General features: G+C 58.2%; 2 protein-coding genes across 3 annotated transcripts in view; one reads left to right on the top strand and one right to left on the bottom strand.

The window, feature by feature from the left end:
* Nucleotides 1-13,302, top strand: part of ANKMY1 (ankyrin repeat and MYND domain containing 1) — a 30,759-nt gene extending 17,457 nt beyond the window's left edge. For both annotated transcript variants that reach the window (XR_003623643.2, XM_057550969.1), the window contains exon 4: nucleotides 12,794-13,302. Coding sequence is in view for 1 of the 2 variants with exons in the window: in XM_057550969.1 (XP_057406952.1) it covers nucleotides 12,794-13,059 (266 nt within the window). In the remaining variant the exon portion in view is untranslated. The remainder of the gene's footprint in view (nucleotides 1-12,793) is intronic.
* Nucleotides 13,303-13,903: 601 nt separating this feature from the next.
* The window catches only part of GPC1 (glypican 1), a 30,380-nt gene continuing 19,805 nt past the window's right edge, over nucleotides 13,904-24,478 (bottom strand). The window contains exons 2-9 of the mRNA XM_057550968.1: nucleotides 21,266-21,424; nucleotides 18,808-19,199; nucleotides 18,004-18,169; nucleotides 17,094-17,224; nucleotides 16,889-17,008; nucleotides 16,655-16,788; nucleotides 16,120-16,295; nucleotides 13,904-15,756 (exon numbers count right to left, since the gene is read on the bottom strand). Coding sequence (XP_057406951.1) covers nucleotides 15,521-15,756; nucleotides 16,120-16,295; nucleotides 16,655-16,788; nucleotides 16,889-17,008; nucleotides 17,094-17,224; nucleotides 18,004-18,169; nucleotides 18,808-19,199; nucleotides 21,266-21,424 — 1,514 coding nt within the window. The 3' untranslated portion in view covers nucleotides 13,904-15,520. The remainder of the gene's footprint in view (nucleotides 15,757-16,119; nucleotides 16,296-16,654; nucleotides 16,789-16,888; nucleotides 17,009-17,093; nucleotides 17,225-18,003; nucleotides 18,170-18,807; nucleotides 19,200-21,265; nucleotides 21,425-24,478) is intronic.

The following is a 24,478-nucleotide window of genomic DNA, read 5'->3' as shown; positions in this document are numbered from 1 at the left end:
TTATACAAGGGTGTGCCCAGATTTTACAAACGACTTTCTTGCACTATGGTTTTACCTGTAATTTTATAATCAGCCTAGAATTCGTTTTTGTGCAGGACCCGAGAGCCGCCTAGCTGGACCTCTCCCCCCGGGATTAATGGTGATCGAGTGTCCACTTCTGTTTGCTGCCCGGGCACAGGTGCTCCTGGGTGCTCCAGGCTGCTGGCTGCACTGTCCCCGGGACAATCCCACCAGGGTTCTGTTCCCTCTGAAATGCACTAGCTGTTGTCCATACGCAGATGAATTGTAAATTGTCAGGTTCAAGAATGTCTTGCTGGGACTTTGTAATTATTTCCAGTGTTTAGTTTGATTGGGAGACAGTTAGCACCTCCTGTATGTTGTTTTCTAGGCAACAATATGTTGCTGTTGAGTTTGATATTTTCCATTACAAAGGAATCACCGGCAACCTCTTTCACACCTCACGTCAGATCTTCAGCAAGTCTGCTCAGCTCCGCCTTCAAAGTATGGCCCTAGGCCATGTAGCTCCGCCCTCCACCCGCATGCCCTCAGAGCCCTCGCGCGCTGCTGCATCGCCACACCCACCCTGGCGCTCACCCCCCTGGCGCTTGGCTCCACCCTCTGGCTGGACCGCCCTCCCCCAAACGTGGTTCATTCCCTCCCTCCCGCCCCCAGATGGGTGCTGCGACGTCCACTCCTTTCTGGGCCAACACGTGCATGAGTGCCTCCCCGCTGCCCAGCATGCTCTGGGCACCCAGGACACCGCAGAGGACAAGGGCACCGGGTCCCTGCCCTGGGGGGGCCCACATTCCAGGAGGGAGAGCTGCTGTGCGGGGGAGGGCCACGGCTGCCGGCCTCCACCAGGAACTGTGTGCCAGGCTGAAGCGCAGGCGCCACGACAGTGCCTCGCCGTCCACGGGGGACCCAGCCCGCAGGCCCCAGCGTTCGTCTTACACGTGATCCGTGCCCACACCGTGGACGAGGTCGGGCAGCTCGGCTGCTGCTCGTCCCCAGCCTCTGGGGGTCGGCCACGGGCTCCGGAGATGGCGATGCCTGGGTCCGTCCCTCCCCGGCGTCTGTGGCTCTCTATCCCTTCCCCGGCACACTGGCCGGTGCTGCAGTGGTGCTGGATGACGTGGCAGCGGCAGGCCACCTGTGACTTTAAGGGAAGGCTTTCAGCCACTGATTTCTTAAAGGATACGCGGCATCCCATTCTGCAGTTGTTGCGCTACAGTTAGTCGTCCCAGCTTAAATCTTACGTCTCTGTTCCACTGATCTATTCAATGGATGCTGCGCCTCTGTGTATTTTCACTTGTGTGGTGAAGCATCTCCCCATCACCGCCACCCTCAGGCCACGGGCCCAGCGCTGGCCTCTCCGTCCCTCCCTCACCCGGAAATTCAGCTGCGTCTCCAGAATATACGGGAACCCATCACCTCTCACCTTGCCCTTGGTGGTCCCTGCGGTGTCTGGGAGGCTGTGCCTCATGGACCCCTCCTTCGTGCCGCCCGTCCCCCTCCCACGTTGCCGTCCACGGAGACTCCGACCAGAGTAGGGATACAGCCAGGCCAGTGGCCACGCCCTCAGGTCCCGAGTGCCTCGGGCAGCCGCCGGTCAGGATTTAAGACGCAGGGATAGCTTGGGCTCTTGGCTGTCCCTGGGGTCAGCTTTCCCCTTGACAGACTCAGAGCAGGGTGGCGCCCGGCACTGCCAGTGTGTGTGGAGCAAAGGGGGCCCCGTGCTAGGGGTTCCTGCAAAGCAAAGCTCCCTTTCCAGAAAGTTCTGTGATGTTGCTGAGACCCTCTGCCGGCTTCTGTTCTCTGAGCGTGAGGGTGTGCCCCGAAACCCCACCTCCCTTCTCCCGGCCGCAGTGGGCTGGCTGGCCGCTGGCCCCTTGGCTCTCTGAGAACTTGGAGTTCTGGTCACTTAGGCCCCGCTGCAGGAAGACGGGCCCCAGGAAGCTAGGGAGGCTGTGTCCAGGCCGCACGCTGGGCCCCACCTGTGCCCCCCGTCGGCGGCCTGGACCTGGAGGAGCCTGCCCGCCCCTCCCTCGTGCGCCCCACCCCGTCAGGGGGTCGTGGCGTCGCTGGGACTGCCGGTCGCCTGCTGGAGGCTGGTGGGAGGGGAACGTCCAAGGTCGCTGGGGCAGCAGCGCTCGGGGTGAGACTGCCAGCAGGGGGTGGGCTGAGGCCAGGGAGCACGGCGTGCGAGGCCTGGTGACTCGCCGGGACCTCGGTGCCCCAGAGGGAGAAGCCCCGAGGGCCTGGCGCTGGGTCCCTCAGGGGCTGTGCTGGGTGTCAGGGCCACGAGGGCAGGAGAGGAGGGCCACGGGATCACTGCACAAGGCAGTGATCGACGGGTCTAAGTGACAGGGGTCAAGTTTTGGCGAGAGGGGGTGCAGGGTCAGAGCTCAATGTAGAAACGCTCAGCGTGTGCTGGGCACCTGCAGGAGGCGGGGCTGCAGAGAAGCGCATGCTGGTGCTGGGAGCACGTGGCAGGGCTGCCGGGGTGGACCTGTCAGCCGTGGGCGGTCATTGGAGCTGCGTGGCTGGACGGGGGGGTGGGCGCGGCCTCAGGGCCAAGTCCTGTGTGTCCCGAGAAGTTGAGGGGAGAGGGGAGGGGAGAGCGGACTGCCCACGGCCTCAGGAAGGGGGGGCCGCGCGGTGGGATTTCTCCTGCCCCGGGCAGCTGCGGAGGGGGGGTGTGTCCGTGTGTGTCCGCGTGTGCAGAGGCGGTCACTGCCAAGTAGGTGGAGGGCCGGGCTGCCTGGGGGCTGTCTCGCCGGGCAGCCGTTGGGGGGTCAGTTTGCTCCGAGGCGCTCCCACCCCTGCCTTCTCCCTCCCCCTAGCCACTCCCACCCTTCCTCTGGCTCAAGAGTGTGCCCGGATGCCCCCTGGCTCCCCTGCGACCCTCGCTGGCAGCTTCCCCCCCTCCAGGCTCCTCTCGGCCAGCCACCTGGACGCCGGGTCCTCCCTCAGGCTGGTAAGAGGAGCCCTGCCACCTGCATCGCCCCAGGCCCACACCGGGGGCACCTGAGGTGGGGGGGGGAGCAGGATGGTGCAGGGAGGAGGTGGCCCAGGGTGACCGTGGGTGACCTCAGAGCGAGGGTGGCGGCCGTGGCCTTTGGGGTCCAGACTCAGTGGAAGAGCAGCAGGTCAGGAGGGCAGTGGGGCAGGACGGCGGAGAGTGTGAAGGGGTGCGGGGTGCGGGCAGGGGGTCGGTGATCAGGACAGTGGCCGGTGGTGTCTGAGGCGCTGCGCCCTGGAGCAGGCGAGGTCCAGGCGGTGGAGCGAAGGGGCGGGGGTGCGGATGGGCGGATGGGCCCCTCTTAGAGCGGGGGAGGAGCGGGGGCGGGGGACAGGCCAAGAGGATGCTATGAGGGGGGCCCATGTCCTCAGGGCATGAGGGGAGGGGACAGTGGGGGGGTGGGGGGCCGGAGCCTCTGAGCTGGAGGGACCAGGCCGGTTGGTGGTGCCCTGAGGGATGCCAGGTAAGGTCTGGGGAGCAGCCTGGAAGCTGGGAAGGGGAGTCGGGGAGCCCGAGAGGGGCACAGCCTGGGAGGAGGCCTTGGGATGGGGAAAGGGCAGTGGCATTTGGCCGGGAATGTTGGTGGTTGAGATAAAGGGCCTGGAATTTGGGGTGCTGGGGTTCTGCCCAGAGCCAGCGTTCTATGCTCTGCAGAGATGGGGTGGGGAGCAGGGTGGGTCCCAGGAAGGATGCAGAAAGCACAGTGCCTGGAACCTCAGGTTCCTTCCGGGCCACAGAGCCCCCGCCAGCTCGCCCTTGGAGCCTGGGGAGCTGGGCGCCTGCCCCTCCGCCTTCCCGCCCGCTGCCGCTCCTCCTCGGGGTCCGGAGAGTGACCTTGAGCCTGGGGAGGCTCCCAGCTTAGTTTCCTTTGTGGTTTGTGTTCTTGTTTTAGAAGACACCACCCTCCACCCCCTTATAAGAGCTTCAAGGCCCTGGATCCGGCCTAGTGCAACGCTGGAAATTTAAAAAAGTCAACAAAATAATAAAAGGAGCCCCCTCCCCCCCTCCCCCCAGGTGGGACAGGTGTCCACACAGGCGTCCATGCTGAGTTATGCTCATGTGAGGCCTGGCTTGTTAAGAACTGGCCGAGATGCAGGGAAGCCACCCCGTCTCCTGTTCTGGGGTCCTGCTTTCGTTGGTATCTCCCTACATGACGGGTGGAATTGCTTCCACTGTGAGACCACACTGCACGACGCTTTGGAAGGTCTCTTTGCATTTCCTTGATGACAAGCGAAGTTGAGCATTTTCCATACATTTATTTTTGGCCCTTTGGAATTCCTTGTCTGTGAATTACATGTGTGTGATCTTTGCCCATTTTTTGTTGTTGTTAAATTGCCTTTTTTAAAAATTGATAGTAGGCGCTTCTTCTCTACTCTGTGACCTGTACTTCCCCGTGTCCATGGTCTTTGTTGTGCAGGCTTGGACGTCAGTGCAGCCGTGGTCGCTGCTCGCATCCCTCGGCTTTGCTTTGGGAAAGTTTGCCGCGTCCTCAGGTCATACACCGCCGTCTTCTCTGTTTTGAAACATCGCTTTCCACCATTTCCCTCCTTATTCCGTCCCAAATATGTTTTTGTTGATAATGTGAAGCAGGGGCCCGTTTTGTCTTCTCCACGCGGTAGCCCGCGTCCCGGCACCGCCTGTCTTATGGTCTTGTCTCCCCCGCCCCTGGCAGTGCGTGTCGGCTCCCACCCTTACACACTCGCCTTTTCCAGAATATCGTCCAGAAGGAATTGGCTGGCATGGGCCCCTGCAGCCTGGGGGCTGCGTTCAGGCTGCCAGCCTGTGAAGGAGGAGCGGGGGGCTCTCACTTCTACGGGGGTCTTCGTTCTACCTCCCACCCCACTGGGTCCAAGACTTGCTCTCCCTACCCGCTCCCCCCCCCATCCCCCACAGACTCAGAGCTCCTGCCCACCTGCCTCCTGCGGGGGTCCCCGCCTTCTGCGAGGGCATCCCTGCCTCAGCTCCACTTGGTGCATTTCCCAATCTTTTTCTCCTGTTTTCTTTTTAAAAATAGACTTGTTCTAACCTTATGGTTTCCATCTCTCCCTTTTCCCCTCTCTGATACTACACAACACCTAATTTTATTTACTGTTATTTATTGAAGTATACTTGATTTACACAGTCTTACGTTATCAATGGTTTTAGGTGTACACCATAGTGATTCGATACTTTTATGGATTACACGCTGCACAAAGTTATTATAAAATATTGACTGTATTCTCTGTGCTGTACATTACATCCCTGTGACTTATTTTATAACTAGTAGTTTGTACCTCTTTTAATCTCCCTCCCTTATTTTACCCCTCCCCACCCATCCTCTGGTAACAACTTGCTTGTTCTCTGTATCTGTGAGTCTGCCTCTGTTTTGTTATATTTGTTTTGTTTTGTTTTAGCTTCGACACATAAGTGAAAACATACAGTACTTGTCTTTCCCTGCCTGACTTATTTCACTTAGCATAATACCCTCTAGGTCCATCCATGTTGCTGCAAATGGCAAGATTTCATTCTGTTTTATGGCTGAGTAATGTTCCACTGTATAAATACACCACATCTTCTTTACCCATTCACCTGTCAGTGGGTACTTAGGTTGCTGCCATATCTTGGCTATTGTAAATATTGTTGCTATGAATATTGGGGTGCATATATCTTTTCAAATTAGTGTTTTCCTTTTCTTTGGATTATAAATACCTAGGAGCGGAATTGCTGGATTGTATGAGAGCTCTATTTTTAATTTTTTGAGGAAACTCCATGCTGTTTTCCATAGTGGCGGCACCAATTTCCATTCCCACCAACAGTGCCTGAGGGTTCCCTTCTCTCCACATCCTTGCCAACACATGTTATGTTGTCTTTTTGATGATAGCCATTCTGACAGGTGTAAGATGATATCTCATGGTGGTTTTGATTTGCATTTCCCTGATTGTTAGTGATGTTGAGCATCTTTTCATGTGTCTGTTGACCATCTGTCTGTCTTCTTTGGAAAAATACCTATTGAGGCCCTCTGCTTATTTTTTAATCAGATTGTTTTTTTTGATATTGTGTTGTGTGAGTTCTTTATATATTGTGGGTAGTAACCCCTTATCAGACATATCATTTGCAAATATCTTCTCCCATTCAGTAGGTGGCCTTTTCACTTTGTTGATGGTTTCCTTCACTGTGCAAAAGCTTTTTAGTTTGATGTAGTCCCATTTGATTATTTTTCTTGCCTTTGCCTGAGGAGACAGACCCATAAAAATATTGCTAAGAATGATGATGTCAAAGAGAGTACTGCCTATGTTTTCTTCTAGGAGTTTTATGGTTTCAGGTCTTACATTCAAATCTTTAATCCATTTTGAATTGATTTTTGTGTATGGTATGAGATAGTGGTTTAGTTTGATTATTTTGCATGTAGCTGTCCAGTTTTCCCAACACCATTTATTGAAGAGGCTGTCTTTTCCCCATCATATATTTTTGCTTCCTTGTAGATTAATTGACAATGTGTGAGTGGGTTTGTTTCTGGGCTCTTTATTCTGTTTCACTATCTAAGTGTCTGTTTTTGTGCCAGTACCATTCTGTTTTGGTTATTATAGCTTTGTAATATAGTTTGAAATCAGGACGTGTGATGCCTCTAGCTTTGCTCTTCTTTCTCAAGATTGCCTTGGCTATTTGGGGTCTTTTGTGGTTCAATACAAATTCTGTAATTGTTTTATTTCTGTGAAAAATTCCATTGGTATTTTGATAGGGATTGCATTATACCTGTAGAATGATTTGGGAAGTATGGACTTTTTAACATTAATTCTACCTATCTGTGAGCATGGGTAGTTTTCCATTTATTTGTATAGTCTTTATTTTCCTTCTTCAGTGTCTTATAGTTTTCAGAGTACAAGTCTTTCACTTCCTTGGTTACATTTATTCCTAGGTATTTTATTCTTTCTGATTTGATTGTAAATGGGATTGTTTTCTTGTTTTTGCTTTCTGATAGTTCATTATTAGTGTACAGAGAAGCAACAGATTTCTGTATATTAATTTTGTATCCTGCAAATTTACTGAATTTTTATTTATTATTTCTAATAGTTTGTTGGTGGAGTCGTCACGGTTTTCTCTATATAGTATCATGTCATCAGTAAATAGTGACAGTTTTACTTCTACCCTTCCAGTTTGGATGCCTTTTCTTTCTTTTTCTTGTCTGAATGCTATGTCTTCCAGTTCTATTGTTAAATAGAAATGGTGAGATTGGGCATCCTTGTCTTGTTCCTAACATCTTAGAGGAAAAGCTTTTTACCATTGAGTACAGTGTTAGCTGTTGGTTTGTCATAAATGGCCTTTAATACATTGAGGTACATTCCCTCTCTACCAATTTTGTTGAGAGTTTTTATCATGAAAGAATGCTGAATTTTGTTCTGCTAGATGTTTATTGAGATGATCATGCGATTTTTATCCTTCGTTTTGTTAATGTGATGTTTCATGTTGATTGATTTGCAGATATTGAACCATCCTTGCATCCCTGGAATAAATTCCACTTGATAATGGTATATGACCCTTTTAATGTATTGTTGAATTCAGTTTGATAATATTTTGTTGAGGATTTTTGCATCTTTGTTCATCAGGGATATTGGTTGGTAATTTTCTCTTTTTATAGTGTCTTTGGTTTTGGTATCAGGGTAATGCTGACCTCACAGAATGAGTTTGGAAGGGTTCCCTCCACTCCAATTTTTTGGAAGAGTTTGAGAAGGATAGGTGTTAACTCTTCTTTAAATGTTTGATAGAATTCACCTGTGAAGCCATCTAGTCCTGGAATTTTGTTCGTTGGGAGTTTTTTGATTATCGATTCAGTTTCATTACTAGTAGTTCGTCTACTCAGATTTTCTATTTCTTCATGATTCAGTTTTGGAGAGTATATGTTTCTAGGAATTTATCAATTTCTTCTAGGCTGTCCAATTTGTTGCTGTATAACTGTTCATACTGTTTCCTTATGATGGTTTGTATTTCTGTGATATCAGTTGTAACTTCTCTTTCATTTCTAATTTTTAAAAATTTGGGCCTACTCTTTTTTTTTTCTTGATAAGTCTGGCTAAAAGTTTATCAATTTTGTTTATCTTTTCTAAAAACCAGCTATTTTATTGATCTTTTTCTTTCTTTCTTTTCTTTTTCTTTTTTTTTTTTTGTCTCTATTTCATTTATTCCCACTCTGATCTTTATTATTTCCTTCCTGCAACTAACTTTGGGCTTTGGTCTTCTTTTTCTAATCTTTTAGGTGGAAAGTTAGGTAGTTTATTTGAGACTTTTGTTTGTTTGTTTCTTGAGGTAGGCCAGTATTGCTATAAACTTCCCTCTTAGAACTGCTTTTGCGGCATTCCATAGATTTTAGAAAGTTGTGTTTCTATTTTCATTCATTTCAAGGTGTTTTTTATTTTATCTTTGGTTTCTTCATGGGCTCATTTTTTTCAACATGGGCTCATGTTGTTTTTTTCCCCCAGTTTTCTTCCTATAATTGATTACTAGTTTCATACCATTGTGGTCAGAAAAGATGCTTGATATGATTTCAATCTTCATAAATTTGTTAAGACTTGTTTTGTGGCCTAGTATGTCATCTATCCTGGAGAATGGTGCATGTGCACTTGAAAAGAATGTGTTTTCTGCTGTTTTTGGATGGAATGTTCTATAGATATTTATTAAGTCTATTTGGTCTAATGTGTCATTTAAGGCCACTGTTTCCTTATTGATTTTCTGTCTGTATGATCTGTCCATTGACATAAGTGGGGTATTAAGGTCCTCTACTATAATTGTATTACTGTCAATTTCCCCCTTTATGTCTTAATATTTGCTTTATATATTTAGGTGCTTCTATGTTAGTTGCATACATGTTTGTGAACATTATATCCTCTTCTTGGATTAATCACTTTATCATTATATAATGCCTTTCTTTGTCTTTTGTTATAGACTTTGTTTTAAATTCTGTTTTGTCTGATACGAGTATTACTACCCCAGCTTTCTTTTTGTTTCTATTTGTGTGGAATATCTTTTTTCATTCTTTCATTTTTAGTCTGTGTGTGTCTTTAGTTCTGAGGTGAGTCTCTTATAGGCAGCATATGGATAGGTTTTTTTAAAAAAAATCCATTCAGCTATGCAATGTCTGTTTAATGGAGCATTTACTCCATTTACATTTAAAGTGATTATTGATAGGTATGTACTTATTGCCATCTTGTTACTTGTTTTCTGGTTGCTTTTGTAGTTCTTCTCTGCTCTTTTCTTCTTTTGGTCTCTCTTCCCTTGTGGTTTGATGATTTTCTTTAATGTTATGTTTGGTTTCCTTTCTGTTTTTTTGTGTGTATCTATTGTAGGCTTTTGGTTTGTGGTTACTGTGAGGTTCATGTATATCTCTGTCTCTATATATCTATTTCTATATCTATGTACATATCTCTATATCTATCTGCCATCTATCTAATTTGTTTTAAACTGATAGTCATGTAAGTTCAAACACATTCTAAAAACTCTACATTTTTTTACTCCCCCACTCCACATTTTGTTTTTGATGTCATATTTTACATCTTTATATGTATGTCTTAACTCCTAATTGTAGTTAATTTTGTGACTTTTGTCTTTTAACCTTTGTACTAGCTTAAATTTTAAGTTGCTGATCCACTGCTTTTACTATATATTTGCCTTTACCAGTGAGATTTTTTTTTTGGTTTATTATTATTATTATTTTATTTATTTATTTTAGTTTTGGCTGCATTGGGTCTTAGTTGCGGCATGTGGGATCTTCGTTGAGGCATGCAGGATCTTTTGTTGTGGGGCGCGGGCTCTTCATTGTGGTGCGCGGGCTTCTCTCTAGTTGTGGTGTGTGGGTTTTCTCTTCTCTAGTTGTGGTGCACAGGCTCCAGGGTGCATGGGCTCTGTAGTTGTGGCACACAGGTTCCAGAGTTCATGGGCTCTGTATATTGTGGCAAGTGGGCTCTAGTTGAGGCGTGCGAGCTCAGTAGTTGTGGTGCGTGGGCTTAGTTGCCCCACAGCATGTGGGATCTTAGTTCCCTGACCAGGGATCAAACCCACGTCCCCTGCACTGCAAGGCGGATTCTTTACCACTGGACCACGAGGAAAGTCCCAGTGAGATTTTTTTCATATATTTTCTCATTTCTTGTTATGGTCTTTTCTCTTTTGCTTAAAGAGGATGCTTTAACATTTCTTATAAGGCTGGTTTAGTGGTGACAAACTCTTTTAGTTTCTGCTTGTCTGGGAAACTCTATCTCTCCTTCAGTTCTGAATGATAATCTTGCTGGTAGAGTATCTTTTGTTGTAGGTTTTTCCCTTTCAACACTTTGAATATGTTGTGCCACTCACTTCTGGCTTACAAAGTTTCTGCTGAAAAATCAGCTGATAGATTTATAGGGGTTCCATTGTTTGTGACTCTCTCTTTTTCTCTTGCTGCCTTTAAAATTCTCTATCTTTACCTTTTGCCATTTTAATTATGATATGTCTTGGTATGTGTCTCTTTGGGTTCATCTTGTTTGGGACCCTCTGTGATTCCTGGACCTGGATATCTGTTTCCTTCTTCAGGTTAGGGAAGTTTTCAGCCATTATTTTATCAAATACATTTTCTGCTTCTTTTTCTCTCCCTCTCCTTCTGGGACCCCTATACCGTGAACATTAGTATGTGTGATGTTGTCTCAGAGGTTCCTTAAGCTGTCCTCATTTTTTAAAAATATGTTTTCTTTTTGCTGTTCTGATAGGGTGATTTTCACTATTCTGTCTTCCAGGTTGCTTATGTGTTCTTCTGTATCACCTAATCTGCTGTTGATTCCCTCTAGTGTATTTTTCATTTCAGTGTCTTCCTCAGCTCTGATTGGTTCTTTGTTGTATTTTCTAATTCTTTGTTGACATTCTTACTGTGTTCCTATATTCTTTTCCCAAGTTTGGTGAGCGTTTTTCTGGACCATTGCTTTGAACTTTTTATCAGGTAAATCAGTTATCTCTGTTTCATTAGTTTTTTTCTCCCGGGGCTTTATCTTGTACTTTCATTTGGAACATGTTCCTCTGTCTCATTTTGTTTGACTTTCTCTGTTTGTCTCTATGAAATTATGCAAAACAGTCACCTATGCTGGTCTTGAAGGCCTGTCCTTGTGTGGGAGTGTCCCTGTGCAGTCTGTGTGTGCCCAGTGGCTTTGGTGGGAGAGCTGGGTCTGAACTGGGCATGGCCACACCTCCTGGGGTGCACTGGCAGCTGCCACACACACCACCTTACGCACTATTCCAGTTTCCCCATCATCCAGCGTTCTCAGGGTGCTCTCTCTGGGTGGTGGGTAGTTTTTGGCATGTTGTAGTTTTTAAATTTGCCTTTTTTTTTTGCTAATTTGCTGGGGATTTGCTATTCCCTCTCTCCCTGGGGGAATCACATTCTGCCTTACACTGGGCGAGCTCTGTGGGTGCTTTCGTATCTGCTCCTGTCTGTCGTCAGCTGAGGACCAGTGGGACTCTGATGCTGCTGGGAGATGCCTCTGCTCAGAGCCCTGGCAGCGAAGCTTTCTCGGCCCCCGCTGGCCAGCAGGGAGAGCTTTTTGTTCCTCCCACAGTCCAGGCCATACAGGGCTGCCAGCTTCAGCTGCCTGTCCCATGCCTGTCTGCTCACCTGTGATGCCCAGAAGGGAATGTTTCTGCATCTGATAACCACTCACACACTCACTGCAACCACACAGGGCCTTTTTTTTTTTTTTTTTAAGTGCATCGGACTTAGCTCTCCTGTGACCTCAGGTAGCTGTTGATTTTATAAATACTTTGATTTTGCCCAACATTTCAACATGTCTGCCAGGAAGTGGGTCATTTCAGCTGAGGCTACCATGTTGCTGTGACCTCTTCAAAGTAGACATTTCTTAATATTTTCTCCTGTTTCTTGATATTCTCATGTCGGGACAGTCGGTCTGATTCCCCAGGTCAACGCTGCTGCATATTTTGAGATCTTGGGCAAGTTCCTTGCTGGTGTGTTTCTCTGCTTTCCCAGGCTGGGTATAGAAATGGGTTTATGCTAGAAACTCTGCAGGTTCCTGTCCTTATTTTCAGGCCACACGAAGGGAGGAGCGAAGTGTTTAGGGTCACTGAGGTTTCACTTTCAAGGGTGGGGTCCTGTCTAGAAGGAGTCCCTGCTGTGCAGAGGGAGGGTCTGCTGGGGTCTCCCGGGATCCCACCCATGTGCCCCATCTTTGGTGGCCCTGTCACGTGTCTTCACTCTCTAGTAGGGACACAGACACCCTCATTCTAATCCTTCCATTATTCACTAGGGTCTTATGGTTGGGGAATCACTTCTCCATCCTGGATGTGACTAGCACTTTGATTATAAACATCATTTCTAGACGGAGGGCTTGTCTCCAGGTAAAGGAGTACCGAGTGTCACCTGGAGGGGAGCAGAGAACGCATTCCTGCATGCGTATGCAAACACTGGTGTGTCTGAATGAGTGTGTGCATGCTTGTGCATGTGTGTGCACTGCAGACACCCACGCTGGCCTTGCCCAGGCCACCCACAGGTAGCTCCCTGTGGAGCTGGCTGATCTCTGCCCGTCAGTGTGGGTCGGTCAGGATGTCTGTGGCTTCCTGGATTCCCATGAGGAATGAACGGGGACCAGGAGCCAAGGAGGGGGGAGCCTCGCACTGACTGGCACCTGGCCTGGGGTGGGCAGGGCTTGGGAGCTCAAGGGTGGTCCGGGGCCTGGCCCAGGGCAGAGAGACCCCCGAGGAGGGCCCCCTCCCTTCCTGCTCCTGACCCGTCGGCTGTCACCTCACCTGTGGACTCCTTTCCCCCGACAGGGAGAATACATCCAGCTCTGTTCACAAGGGAACCCTTGCAGCAACGTGGCAACGAGCCACAGAAGTCTGCGACCCTGAAGCTGCCATGCAAGTCGAGGTGCTTATATTCCACCTACAGTCACGAGCGAGTGTCTGGGCGCCCACCTGCCTGTACAGGGCTCCAGGAGGAGCTGGGCCAGCAGGAACGGGGACCACCCCAGGACTCGAGGAGGGGTGGGCGGGTGAGCACCGGAGTTGCTGCCGGGCAGGTGTCCAGGGAGGCCTGAGCTTCGCCCCAGGCCCAGCAGGAGCTGCGACCCCTGCAGGACTCCCTCCGTGGAGCTGCATTCTCCTCCCAGCGTGGGCTGCCTGGCCACCCCCCCGACCCCATGCTGGGGGCCCTGTTCCTTATACTCATGGGGCCCAGGGTCCCGGCTGCTGGTCCTTTAGTGCTCCAGGGCCCCAGGTGACAAAGAAGCTTTGCGGAACGTTTGACTGGCAGGCCACTGTGGGCTGCGACACCCAAATAAAGTGACCCTCAGTGGCTCCCGCCTCTATGTTGCAGCCTCTGGCTGAGGTGCCGGGCCCTGCACTCGGTGCGGTGCTGCAGAGGCCGGTGTCCAGGTGGGGCTGCAGGGCCCCCTGGGGGCAGAGGTGGGTCTGGCAGCTTTACTCAGGGATCCCATGGGACTCTGCCTGGGGAGGAGCAGGGTGGCTGGGCAGGGGTCCGTGCTCTGGTGAGAGAAGCCAGGTGTGGCAGGGCTCTCTCTGTGGCACTGGGGGCTGACTGGACCATCAGGATGTCCCGCCAGGCCCGACCTCAGGAGACGCTGGTCCCCATGCTCTGACCTTCTGGGCATCTCTGAGGCTACTTTGGCAGAAACTGGTAACGGGAAGCTTCCTGGGACATGTGTCCGGATGTGTGTGTACAGAGCAGGGGCGGTGCGGGTGGACGGCAGGGGGACCCCGGTTGGGGGCAGGACATGCACTCTGCAGCCGTGGGCCACACCGCCAGGCGCGATCTGTGCCCGAGCCCCTCCTGACCTCCCGACCAGCCACGGCCTGCTGCGCACGGCCCACGACACACCCTTGCAGCCGGGCTGAGCACAGCGGGGTCATTGCAGCCACACGCGCTCTCCAGCCTTTTATTCGTACGAGGACTCAAAGAACACACGTCACCTGCTGACACCGTGCAGCACAAGGAGACAGCAGGCCTGGCCGCCGCCTGGCCAGCGACCGTGGCAGGGCCGCCCCTTCCAGAGATGCACGTAGGGCAGGGCCGGAGTGCAGGCCGCTCTGGGGCCGTCCGTGTGTAGCTCAAGGGCGGCCGTCCTGGCACACGGGCGGTCACTGCCCCAGAGCCCCTGAGAGTTCAGCTAGCCCTCACTCGCAGGGAAGGAGGCCCCAAGCCCAGCCCCCTGCCCAGGCACGACACGGTTACGATGGGGTGGGTGTGCCTGTGAGGCTGGGCTGCTGGCAGAGTGCAGGACCCCACGCATCCCAGAAGCCCTAACCAGTGGCCAGGGACCCCCCCCAGTCCTGTGAGGAAAAGCAAAGCAGCGTGAAGCAGGCTTCTCAGGGCCCGGGGGCTGCTTAGGACCACCTTCCCTGGCCCTGGTGGCTCAGTACTCCCCAGACCCTCAAGGACCCCCTCCCTTGCCCGGCTCCCTCTCTCGCCAGCCCCTCCCCAGGCCCTGCAGAGGGCAGGGCCCAGGAGGGTGGGCCCACAGGTCTACGGAGGGGCCTGGATAGCCTGAGTGAGCGGGGGTGCACCCAGATCCCAGGGCCGCAGAAGGTCGCCCGGGACCTTCAAAAGCATTTCGGGAGGAGCTGAGAAAGCAGCTCTAGGTGAGAAAACGGGAAGCACTTGCAGAGGATGCACGGCTAGAAAAGCCCTTAACTGTCAAAGCTCCCCGGGCCCTGCAGCTGGTGGGGTCAGGGAAGGGATGTCCCTCCAGCCCGCAGAGCTGGGTCTCGCTGGCCCTGAGCTGAAGTTTCACCAGCCACCCAGCATCCCTGTGGCCAGGTGACAGCCAGGGGTCACCTGCAGCCCTGGCCTGTGTCGCCCTGAGCTGGGACTGGCCCTGGGTCTGGGCGGAGACAGGGGGCAGGACAACAGCAGGTGGTGCGTCTGCACAGCCAGAAGTCCCCGTGTGGGCCGCGGGCCCACGTGGATGGCCAGGAGCAGCGGCCCAGCCCCGCAGAGACGCAGCTGAGAGCAGAGCCCAGAGGTGGCTCTGGGGGGGCGGGTCAAGGTTCATGCATGATCTCAAAGGCCCCGTTAGACCCTGGACGGCGGGAACCCCGACGCCCTCTCAGGGATTCTTGGGCGCTGGGGGTGGGCCTGGCTTTCAGACACCTGGAGCCCCTGGTGCTCGGTGGGGCAGGCGGGAGAGGAAGGCACGGCTCGCGCTCCGGGGGACACTGCTCGGGCCGCCTCCTCACAGGCCCTGGTGCTGCCGTGATGGCGCAGGAGCTGGGGGGCGAGACGGCACTGGCATCCCCGAGGTCCCTGAAATGCATGGCTTTTGGGGACACTGTTTCCTGCTGACCTGAGGGCCTCATACAAAACTAAAAGCCAGGGTGGCTGGCAAAGCCACTCGCCCGGCCCCCAGCACAGTCACGGCCGCGGCCCCCCGCCGGCCCTTCCTGTCCCGCCCCGGGGGCTCTCGGCCGAGAGAGTTGAATACCGTCTGCTTCGAGTTTTGGCAAAGTCAGTCCTTGGCCTCGGTCCCTGGGGCCGGGCAGTTACCGCCACCGGGGCCTGGCTGCTGAGAGAACCAGGGTGAGGACGGAGAGGAGCAAGAGGCACGTGCAGGGCCGGGGGCAGCCCGTGGCTGACGTCTTCTGGCCCCCCTGCTCGGAAAGGCCGGGGAGGGCGTGGCTCAGGGGCGTCCGGGAGCTGGAGCCCTTCTTGCTGACCCTCCGGCCACACTCGTTGTCTGGGCAGCCCTCGCCGCTGCCTGAGCCGCTGCCGTCATCACCTGGCGAGGAGAGGAGGCTCCAGCGGGCCTGCCCCGCCCTGGGGACCCCGGAGCCGCGTCCCCCCGCCTGGGCCTCCCGGGCCGGTGACGCCAGCTCCACCCTGACCGCAGCACCCCGACCCCCTGGGCCTGCCGAGGCTGGGAGGACATCCGGGCCGGGTCACAACTGTGCCTGGGGGCAAGGGGCAGGGGGACTTTGTGACCACACCCGGGCAGCGGCTGCGTCCTCAGAGCCACTGTGGAGGCCGCGGGGCTGGGAGGGCCCCATCCCCGGCACCCTCCCCCAGCTGGGGGTGCTCCCTGGCGTCCCGGCGCCAACCCTAGGCCCTCAGCCCCCAGGCCCCCCCTGGGCCCCGGTCTCACTGGCGTCCTGGAAGTCCACGTCGTTGCCGTTGTAGGCGCTGCGCAGACGGTTGGTCGTGATCTTCAGCTGCATGATCTGCTGGCGGATGGTCATGTCGGGCTTGGTGATGTCCACCTCCACCTCGGGGTTGTTGATCTGGTTGGCCAGGCCATCGCCCATCACCTCGGGGAGGTACCTGGAGGCCGGGAAGGCAGGCCCTGGGTCACTGCCCCGCTCCCCGCACGGGGGAACTGCCCCAGCATGCCTGCCCACTCCCCTCCCCCCGTCAGGGCGGTGGCAAGCCTGAGACCCCCCCAGAGGCTTCAGGGGCCGACGGGAGCCCGTGCAGGCCCCACTACGGCGGGGTGAGGACGCGCTGAGCACGGCGCCTGCTGTGGGGAGCTGGCACAGGGCGAGGGCTCAGCCCTCATCCCAGCTCTGCGTCCCGCTGCGTGTCCCACGTCAGGTATGGCCCTGTGCACACAACACCTGGTGCCCCAGACCGGTGAGGGGCCGTGGAGGAGGGACGGACTGTGTCAGCCGGGGGGCACCTACCGACCCTTGGCCACCCCGTTCCAGCAGCGGTCATCGCTGGCTGCGCTCATGGCCAACTTCTCACTGCACAGCGTCCCTGGCAGGCTGATCCAGAAGTCCTGGGCATCTCGGAGCTGGGCCTTGGCCTCAGAGACCTGCAGGGCAGCAGTCAGGCCACCGGGCACCCCGGCCCAGCCTGCCCTGGACCCCCCAACCGCGCCCACCAGGGGCCTGCCCGGCTGAGGGGCCACTCACCAGCTTCTGCAGCGTGCCCGTGGGCGGCTTCTCCGGCAGCGCCAGCTTGCCCCGGCGCCGCTTCTCCTCAGGCTCAGGGCCCTGGGGGTTCACCTTGGGGTTCCCGCAGCCCTGGATGACCTGGGGGAGAACGCAGGGGTCCTGGAAGGGTACAAGGCGGTATCCGGGGCACCCCCCCTTGCCCACCGCACGCCCCTGCCCGCACCTTGGCCGTCAGGGTGTCGCTGCTGTCCTGTAGGGCGCCAATGGCCTCTGCCAGCCACAAGTGCACGCCGCCAATGACGCTCTCTGCGCCCGTCGGGCCCCAGAACTTGTCTGTGATGAGCACCATGGAGTCTGGCACAGGCGTGAGCACACACACAGAAGGCACTTTGTAGGTACGCGCACTGGCTCGCCATGTGCTACCACGCACACGGCAGCTTGTACGAGACGATACATCTGCGTGTCGGCCCACTTCAGGCCGGCCCGTGTACACGTTAGCGCCTGTGTGCGTCGGCACACGTGTAGGTTGAGCACGTGTAAGCTTACGCCTATCGGCACATGTACACCTGGCCCACCACATGCCTATGTTACCTCACATGTTTTCATGTTGGCTCGAGGCATGCCATCACACGTCCATGTTAGCACGTGTCTCAGCATGAATGTGTGCTGACCCACGTGTCAGCACGCGTTAGAACTTACGTATCTCAGTATACAGGCACGCTGAGCCCTCACGTCAGCCCACGTGTGTCGACATGGATGCACGCAGGCTCACCTCACAGCAGCAGGTGTACACACTGTGTGGTACACCTGTGTTGGCACAGGTGCTTGGTGACCCGTCACGTTGGCACACCTCAGAGCTGGCCCACCCCAGGGCAGCAGTGCACACGTTAACTCATGCACGGGTTGGCCCGCTGTAGGTCACACACGTGTTGGCGCGTACGTGCTCGGTGGGGAAGGACAGGACTGTGACCCCGCGGGGCTCCCTCCCGGGCAGCTGCCCACGTTGCACTGTTTGGGACGTTCAGGGGGCATCTTGTTCTTCGCCCCAGGGACCGCCTGCTCCAGAGGACAGGCCCGGTTCAGCACGCCCCCAACTCCCCTTCCCGCAGGCGGTGGCGGCAGTGGGAGCTCACCCAGAAGGTTCCTCCACTCGGCGTCCAGGTCGGCCTGGTTGGCCAAGCAGCCCTTGAGCACGTTGCGGCAGTAGTCGGGGCAGGGCCGGGCGCCGGGCACCCCCAGGCAGTGGGCGCAGTACACCAGCTTCATGACGGACCGAGAGCACTCCGGGCTCAGGGGCACCTGCGGAGCCAAGGCAGCCTGAGCGCAACCCCGCAGCAGGTGTGCAGCCCTACAGGCGCGCCGGGGTCCTTCTCAGGTGACCAAGCTGGCCTGCTGGCCGCGGCGGGGCTCCGTCTAATAACCGATAGGCTCAAAGTGCCGCGACTCCCCGGAACACCGTGGTCACGAACCCTCCCAGGGAAGCGGGAATACCGCCCACCACGCAACAGAACGGATGGAGGCTGGGGCTGGGGAGGCTCGTTAGGGACCCCAGTTGGGGTGGAGGTGGCTCATGCCCAGGGCTGCAGGCGCCTGAGGCCTATGCCCTTCCACACCCGACGCTGGTGGGTCTGACGGAGCGAGCTGCCCGACGGGGCCAGGCATCCCCCGCCCCAGCCTCGGAGCACGCATCTCCCACATCTCCCTCATCTCCCGTCTCCCGTCCACCTGACCCCTGGAGCCGGCTCAGCATCCAGCCGCAGCCCATCTCCTTCCCTTCCTGCCCGGGACCGGCCTCGCCATCGCTGCCCGGAGCAGAGCTCGCAGGCTGGATCCTCCCATCCGCTCGGGGTGGCGGATGGAAGGAGGCACCGGGAAGCCCAGGGCCCCGGGGTGGGGGCGCGGGGACGTGCGGCAGGGGGCGGGGCCTCCGCGCGCACCTGGGCCACCTTCCGGACCACGTCGCTGGCCACGCCCAGGCCCTGCACAAAGGCGCGCGCCGCCACGAAGGCGCGGGTGGCGCGCAGGCGCAGCTCGCGGGGGGCCTCCCCGAAGGGCCGCAGCGGCTCGGCCTGCTTGCCCAGGCAGTCCAGGTAGTCGTCGGGCAGCAGCAGCTGCGGGTGCAGCTGCCGGAAGAGGCGCTCGAGCAGGCGGGCCCAGAACTCGGCCAGCGTCTCCTCCAGGTGCAGGTTGGCGCCGCGGTAGTAGAGGCGCAGCTCGGTATACAGGTCGCGGAAGGCTTTGGCGTTCTGCACATACAGCTCTCCGAAGGCGCCCGGGAAGGCCTCCTGCAGCGCCCGCTCCGAGTCGTTCAGCAGGCGCTGGAAGTGATCTGCGCGCGGGAGACGGGCGTCAGGCCTTCCCAGAGCCCCCTGCCCACCCCGCGTGCTGTGGCAGCGCGACCGGCATTAAGGGGGCTCCGCCGGGGACCCCCGGTGCTCTGAGAGTCATCAGAGCCTGCACGGGCCCTGGGTGCCCGCCCCCACGGGGCTCTGAGACCTCCCCCTCCTGGCCCAGGGTCTGGGCATCCAGAATCCATTTCTGAGCTGGGCCTGGAGCAGGAGACACACGGTGCCTCAGTGCCCCCCGAGATCACCTGGCAAGGGTCTGTGTGGAGGGGCAGGAGGGTGCTCTGAGTGGGGGTGGGACCCAGTGGGGGAAGAAGGCCCAGGGCGTCCCTCGCCTGCTTTCCCTCCCAGCAGCTCTCCTTGCGTCCCGCCCCCTCCCCCGGCCTCTGTCACCCAGCCAGGCCCCCTGCCCTGGGGGCGTGCCTCTGTGCACTCCCCACCCTGCCCACCTCTGAGGCTCTCCTGGGCTTCCTGCCCTCCCCCTCCGTCCTCATCTCTCTTGGACGCCCTCCCTCTGGTTTTGGAAGCTGGCGAGCCTGAGGGTCTGGAGAGGGTCTCCCGCAGCCCTCAGGATGCACCCAGAGTCCCGGACAGGGTGCCGAGGCGGGGCGTGAGCGTGGGCCACAGACCCCTGTGGTTTTGGGGAAATACCTCTGTGCCCCGTGTGCTGAGAACGAGGCCCCCAACGCCGTCCACCCCTTTCAGCAGGGAGACTGCAGGGTCCATAAGCACACAGACCGTCCACTCAGATGCTTCCTCAAGAGCTGTGGCCAGCCCTCCCCACACAGGCCCAAACTCGGGTGTCCAGGGACACAGGGCCAGGTTGGCTTTGCTCTGAGGCGTGGTGGACATCAGGCCTCTGGCCCTCGGACCCGTGTCTACACTCACCCCACCCAAGACCCTCCTGCTGCTCCGGCTGTGCCCCTGCAGCTCCCCAGGTGGGAACCGTGGGAAGGAGCGGACAGTCCAAGTTCCCATCCAGCTCCTGCCGTGGGACCCCGGGTCCTGGTCCCCACCCCAGCCTCTGGCCCAAATGGGCAGTCTGTAGCTCAGTCACTAGCCCAGCAGCACACGGGGTGGTCATGGGGCCCCCAATCCCATGGCCGGCCCCCAGCCCCATCTTTTGAGCAGGGTCCTGCTCTGAGCCAGGCCCCTGGCAGCCGGCCCAGAAGGTGTGGTGCGTGAGCGTGGGCCCCGCGTCCTGGAACACAGCCACCCGAGGCCCCGCTAGACGCGGGCCCCAGGTGCACTTCAGACGAAGGCTCTGAGACCCCTGCCGCTGGCGGCCAGGTAAGGGCCGCTCCCGAGGCACGAGGCACGGAGGGAGCCAGAGCAGGCACGACCGTGGGGCTGAGGCGTGGGGCGGGAAGTGGTGCGCAGAGGGGCAGGTGGAAAGGACTCTCGCGGTGGGGGGGGGCACAAGTGGGCCTGGAAGCGGACGAGGAATCGCTTTGAACACAGATTAGTGTCCCGAATGGATGTTGTGCAGGCTCTGACATCAGCTGTCCCTTCTGGGGCCCCTCCCACCGGTGCCCGCCATCCCCTCCGAGGTGCCCGTTGTCAGCGTCACAACGTCATCCCACCGTCCCTTGTTTAGGGGCCCAGACACGACGAGAGAACTGGTGAGGGGCTGGGAATAGATGACTGACACACACAGCTGACCTGGAGGCTCGAGGGCCATGGCAGGGGCCCCAAACTCCTCGTGCCCCCAGCCTGCAGCCCCGTCCTGGCCCCCCATCTCAGTCCTCACGCTGAGCTCCCCAGCTCCAGGCCAGCTGGTGGCCAGTGCCAGGCCTGTCCCTGGCAGGTGCCTAGGACAGCTCTGGAGGGCAGAGGGTCCCCTCTGAGGGGCTGATGGAAGGGATGGGCTGGCCCTCCCCAGACGTGCGTGCCTCGGGGTGGACAGAGACCTGCAGGTGACCCCCCGCTCAGGCCCCTGCACGCAGCCAGCGTTCTGCTACTACGTCCCCTCTGACCCTGCCTCGCTGCGAGAGGCCCCCAAGTGCCCAGCCCCCCGCCGTGAGCGTCCTGCGGCCCCGGAGCCCCTCACCATCAAAGCCCCGCAGCTGGGCGGCCAGCGTGGCCTGCAGGGCCCGGCCGCTGTCCAGGAGCGCCGTCTCCAGCTCGGCGCGGCTGCGGTTGGCCAGGTTCTCCTCCATCTCGCTGGTGCAGCAGGTGTAGCCCTGGGGGCAGATCCGCAGGTGCTCACCTGTGGGGAGGGGCTGGCGTGAGGGAGAGAAGGGCTACGGGAGGCTGGGGGGCGGGGCACCAGGAGTCCGAGCCTCGCGGCCGGTGGGCTCTCCTGCACAGCGGGGACGTGGGCAGCAGGCCCCGGGAGGTGGCACACAGGTGGGGCTGCCAGCCAGGGTGGGGGGAAGGCAGGCCCAGCTCGGGGCAGTGCCTAGGGTGGGCCATGCAGCCCTCAGCGCAGGACACAGGAGCAGGGCTTCCTCTGCAGAATCCCACCTCCAGGCCCCGTGGGGCAAGCCCCGGTGCGGATGGGTGTAAAGCAGGAGTGCGGAAGGCTGAGCCCCAGGGCAGGGCTGTGGAGTGCTGTCCCCACTCAGCCCCTTCCAGCTCTCCACGCCCCCTGCGTGTGAGGAGGGCCACCCCAGGTGCCCTGAGCAGCTCCGCTCACGCCTGGACCTTACTCAGCACAGAGAGGCCTCAGGTCCTGCGTGGGGGGCATGGGGGGCTGCCAGACTCAAGGCTCACAGGGGAAGTGTCCAGGCCTGCCCGGCGCCCCTCCCCGGACCGAGGCTGAGGACAGGGAGAGGAAGGGATCCCCGAGGGGCAGGGCAGGAGAGCCCCAGCCTCCCCGACCCCAGTCCGGGGTGCCAGCTCCCACCGAGGACAGCAGGCCCTGCAGGCTGGGCAGGCCACCCACCCACAGCTCCGGGCCGGCCAGAGGCAGTGGCCCCCTAGGCCGAGGCCCACCCCGTCAGGACAGCCCGGGCGCAAGTCTGCTGGGGCCCTGCTGCGAGACCCGCACCCACCTGGCAGGACACACCGAGCCCCCTCAGGTGTGTGCACCCTCCTCTGCACCCTCAAAGCCCCCATCACCCCCGTGCCACCGCCTGGGCGCGGGGTCCCGGCAGCACTGCTTACAGCAGCGCTAGGACGTGACTGAGGTTGCTTCCACCACTCTCGTGGTGCAGGGCGCACCTTTCAAACTGTGCTGGGCCCAGTTCTGAGGTGGGTGCTGTGAACCCACTTTACAGACCAGGAAACTGAGGCTGGCAGAGATGAGGGTTCCTGTGTGAAGTCACACAGTCAGGGGCCAAGTGGCTCCAGCCGCCCGATTTCAGGTCCCCACGGCCACTGGGCTGCCTCACAGCCCCCCAGGCCCACTCCCCACAGGCCGCAATTCCTGCCTCTAAGCGGGGCAGGGCACGGAGGGGAGTGGACGCAGGGGCCTGGCCTGGACAGAGGCTGTGTGGGGCTGGGGTCGAGGGCTCGCCCGGGGCGGCCGGCACGGGTGCAGGGGGTCGTGGAGCAGCCTGGGCAGAGCTCTCTGGGTCCCGAGGCTGCCCTGAGGGGTGGGAGGCTGCGGGGCGGGCAGCGGCCTCCAGCGGAGGCCTTGCGGGGGGAGAGGGGTGGGTAAGACCAAGTCACTCTCCGCAGGCTGCATTAACCCTGAAGAGCCTGCGGGGGTGGCTCGGTCACACTTAGGTTTGAGCGGCTTCCTCTCCTGCACACGCCCCGGGGAAGCAGGGACAGGTGCGGAGGGCAGAGTCGCCCTATGGCCCGTCTGCAGCTCTGTGCCCATCAGTGTAACAGCCAGGAGAGGGCAGCGGTGCCCCAGGCGCGGTGGGAGGGGGCAAAGGGCGCTGCACACTCGGGTGGCACTCGAGGGAGGTGTCAGCGGCTCGGTGGGGAGGAAGGGGGGGCGGGCAGAGGCAGGAAGGGCAGCTCCCTCCCGCTTTTCCCTCACAAACCTGCCCCCAGCCGCCTCGTCCCCCGGGGCCCCCACCCCTGCTCCCAGGGCCTGCTGTCTAAGGGGCGCTGTGGCCTCCACCCTGGAACAGGGCTGCCTGTGGGGTAGACGTCGGAGCTTGTGTGCCTACACCCTGCAGAGCCCCAGGCCCGCGGGGGTGGGGAGTCAGGGGTCTGGGACCTGCCCCCCCCCCCGCCCCGGGACGAGTCAGGCCTTTCTGGCCACTTGTGGGCCTCACGGGAACCAGCTGGGGTGGAGGGACAGAGCCTGGCTCCCCAGGGCCTGGCAGAGAGTAAGCACCCCCATCCCTGCCCTCCTTCCTTCGGGGCAGGGGTGGGGTGGGCGGGCAGCTCCAGGCAGGGAGGGCTGGGACCCGAGGACGTCTCCAGAGACAGTTCTTCCTCTCGGCTGCCCTTGCTGACGCTGACCCGTGGCCCTGGACCATCGCCAGCAGGGGGCAGCTCACAGAGCAGGACGAGGGTCCTCCAGCCGGCGTCCCAGCTGGCAGAGCAGGGCAGATACTGGACCCGTCTCCCTGATGGTGGAGGCTGTGCAATGGGGCCGTGTGCACCCAGCCAGGAGGGGCCTGGGCCCCGACCGCCCTCCCCCCGGCTTCCCCTCCAACGGCAGGGGCCAGGAGAGCACCCTTGGCGAGGCCCCTCCCCTGCTGCCTGGGACCAGCGGGCCGTGGTGGTGCAGGGCTGGGGGTCGGGGGCTGAACTGGGGGCGCGCCCGGGGGCTGGGAGTGGCTGCAGGTGCCAGCCTAGGCTCAGCTGTGACAGGCACCCAGGCCAGGCCGGATGGGTCACGGGGCAGCGGCGGGCAGGCAGGAGAGGCAGGAGGGCGCAGGCTGCCGGGGTGCAAGCACCTGCGGGCCACAGGGGCCGGTGGCTTCCCCGGCTGGCCGCCCTCCCTCCTGAACCTTCCGTTCCTGCAGGCAGGAGAGAGGCGAGGACAAATCACCCAGGACCCCCTTTTCTCAGGCCGGCTCTGAGCGGGCTCCTTGGCGCTGTCGGCCCACCCACCGCTCACAGCCGAGAGCCGCCCCCCGCCCCCTGGCCTCCCCGCCCCTCCCCCGCCCCGCAGCCTCCCTGCGGCCCCCCTCAGCCCTGCCTGGCTACCTCGTCCAGCCAGCCCGGTGACCTGCGCTGTTCCGGCCGCCCCAGCACAGCCCCCGTCCCTCCCTCCCTCCTCGGACACACACGGGAGTGAAGACACGGAGCCAGAGCCCGGGCGCCGGCCTGAGGCCCCGGGCAGGCTGGGCTGAGGCTCCCCGAGCCCGCGGCAGGGCAGATGCGGTGGCCGGTGCTAGTCGGTGATCAAGGC

Source organism: Balaenoptera acutorostrata, chromosome 8 (genome assembly GCF_949987535.1).
Source record: "Balaenoptera acutorostrata chromosome 8, mBalAcu1.1, whole genome shotgun sequence".
NCBI lineage: Eukaryota > Metazoa > Chordata > Mammalia > Artiodactyla > Balaenopteridae > Balaenoptera > Balaenoptera acutorostrata.
This window is presented reverse-complemented; position numbering and strand designations above follow the sequence as displayed.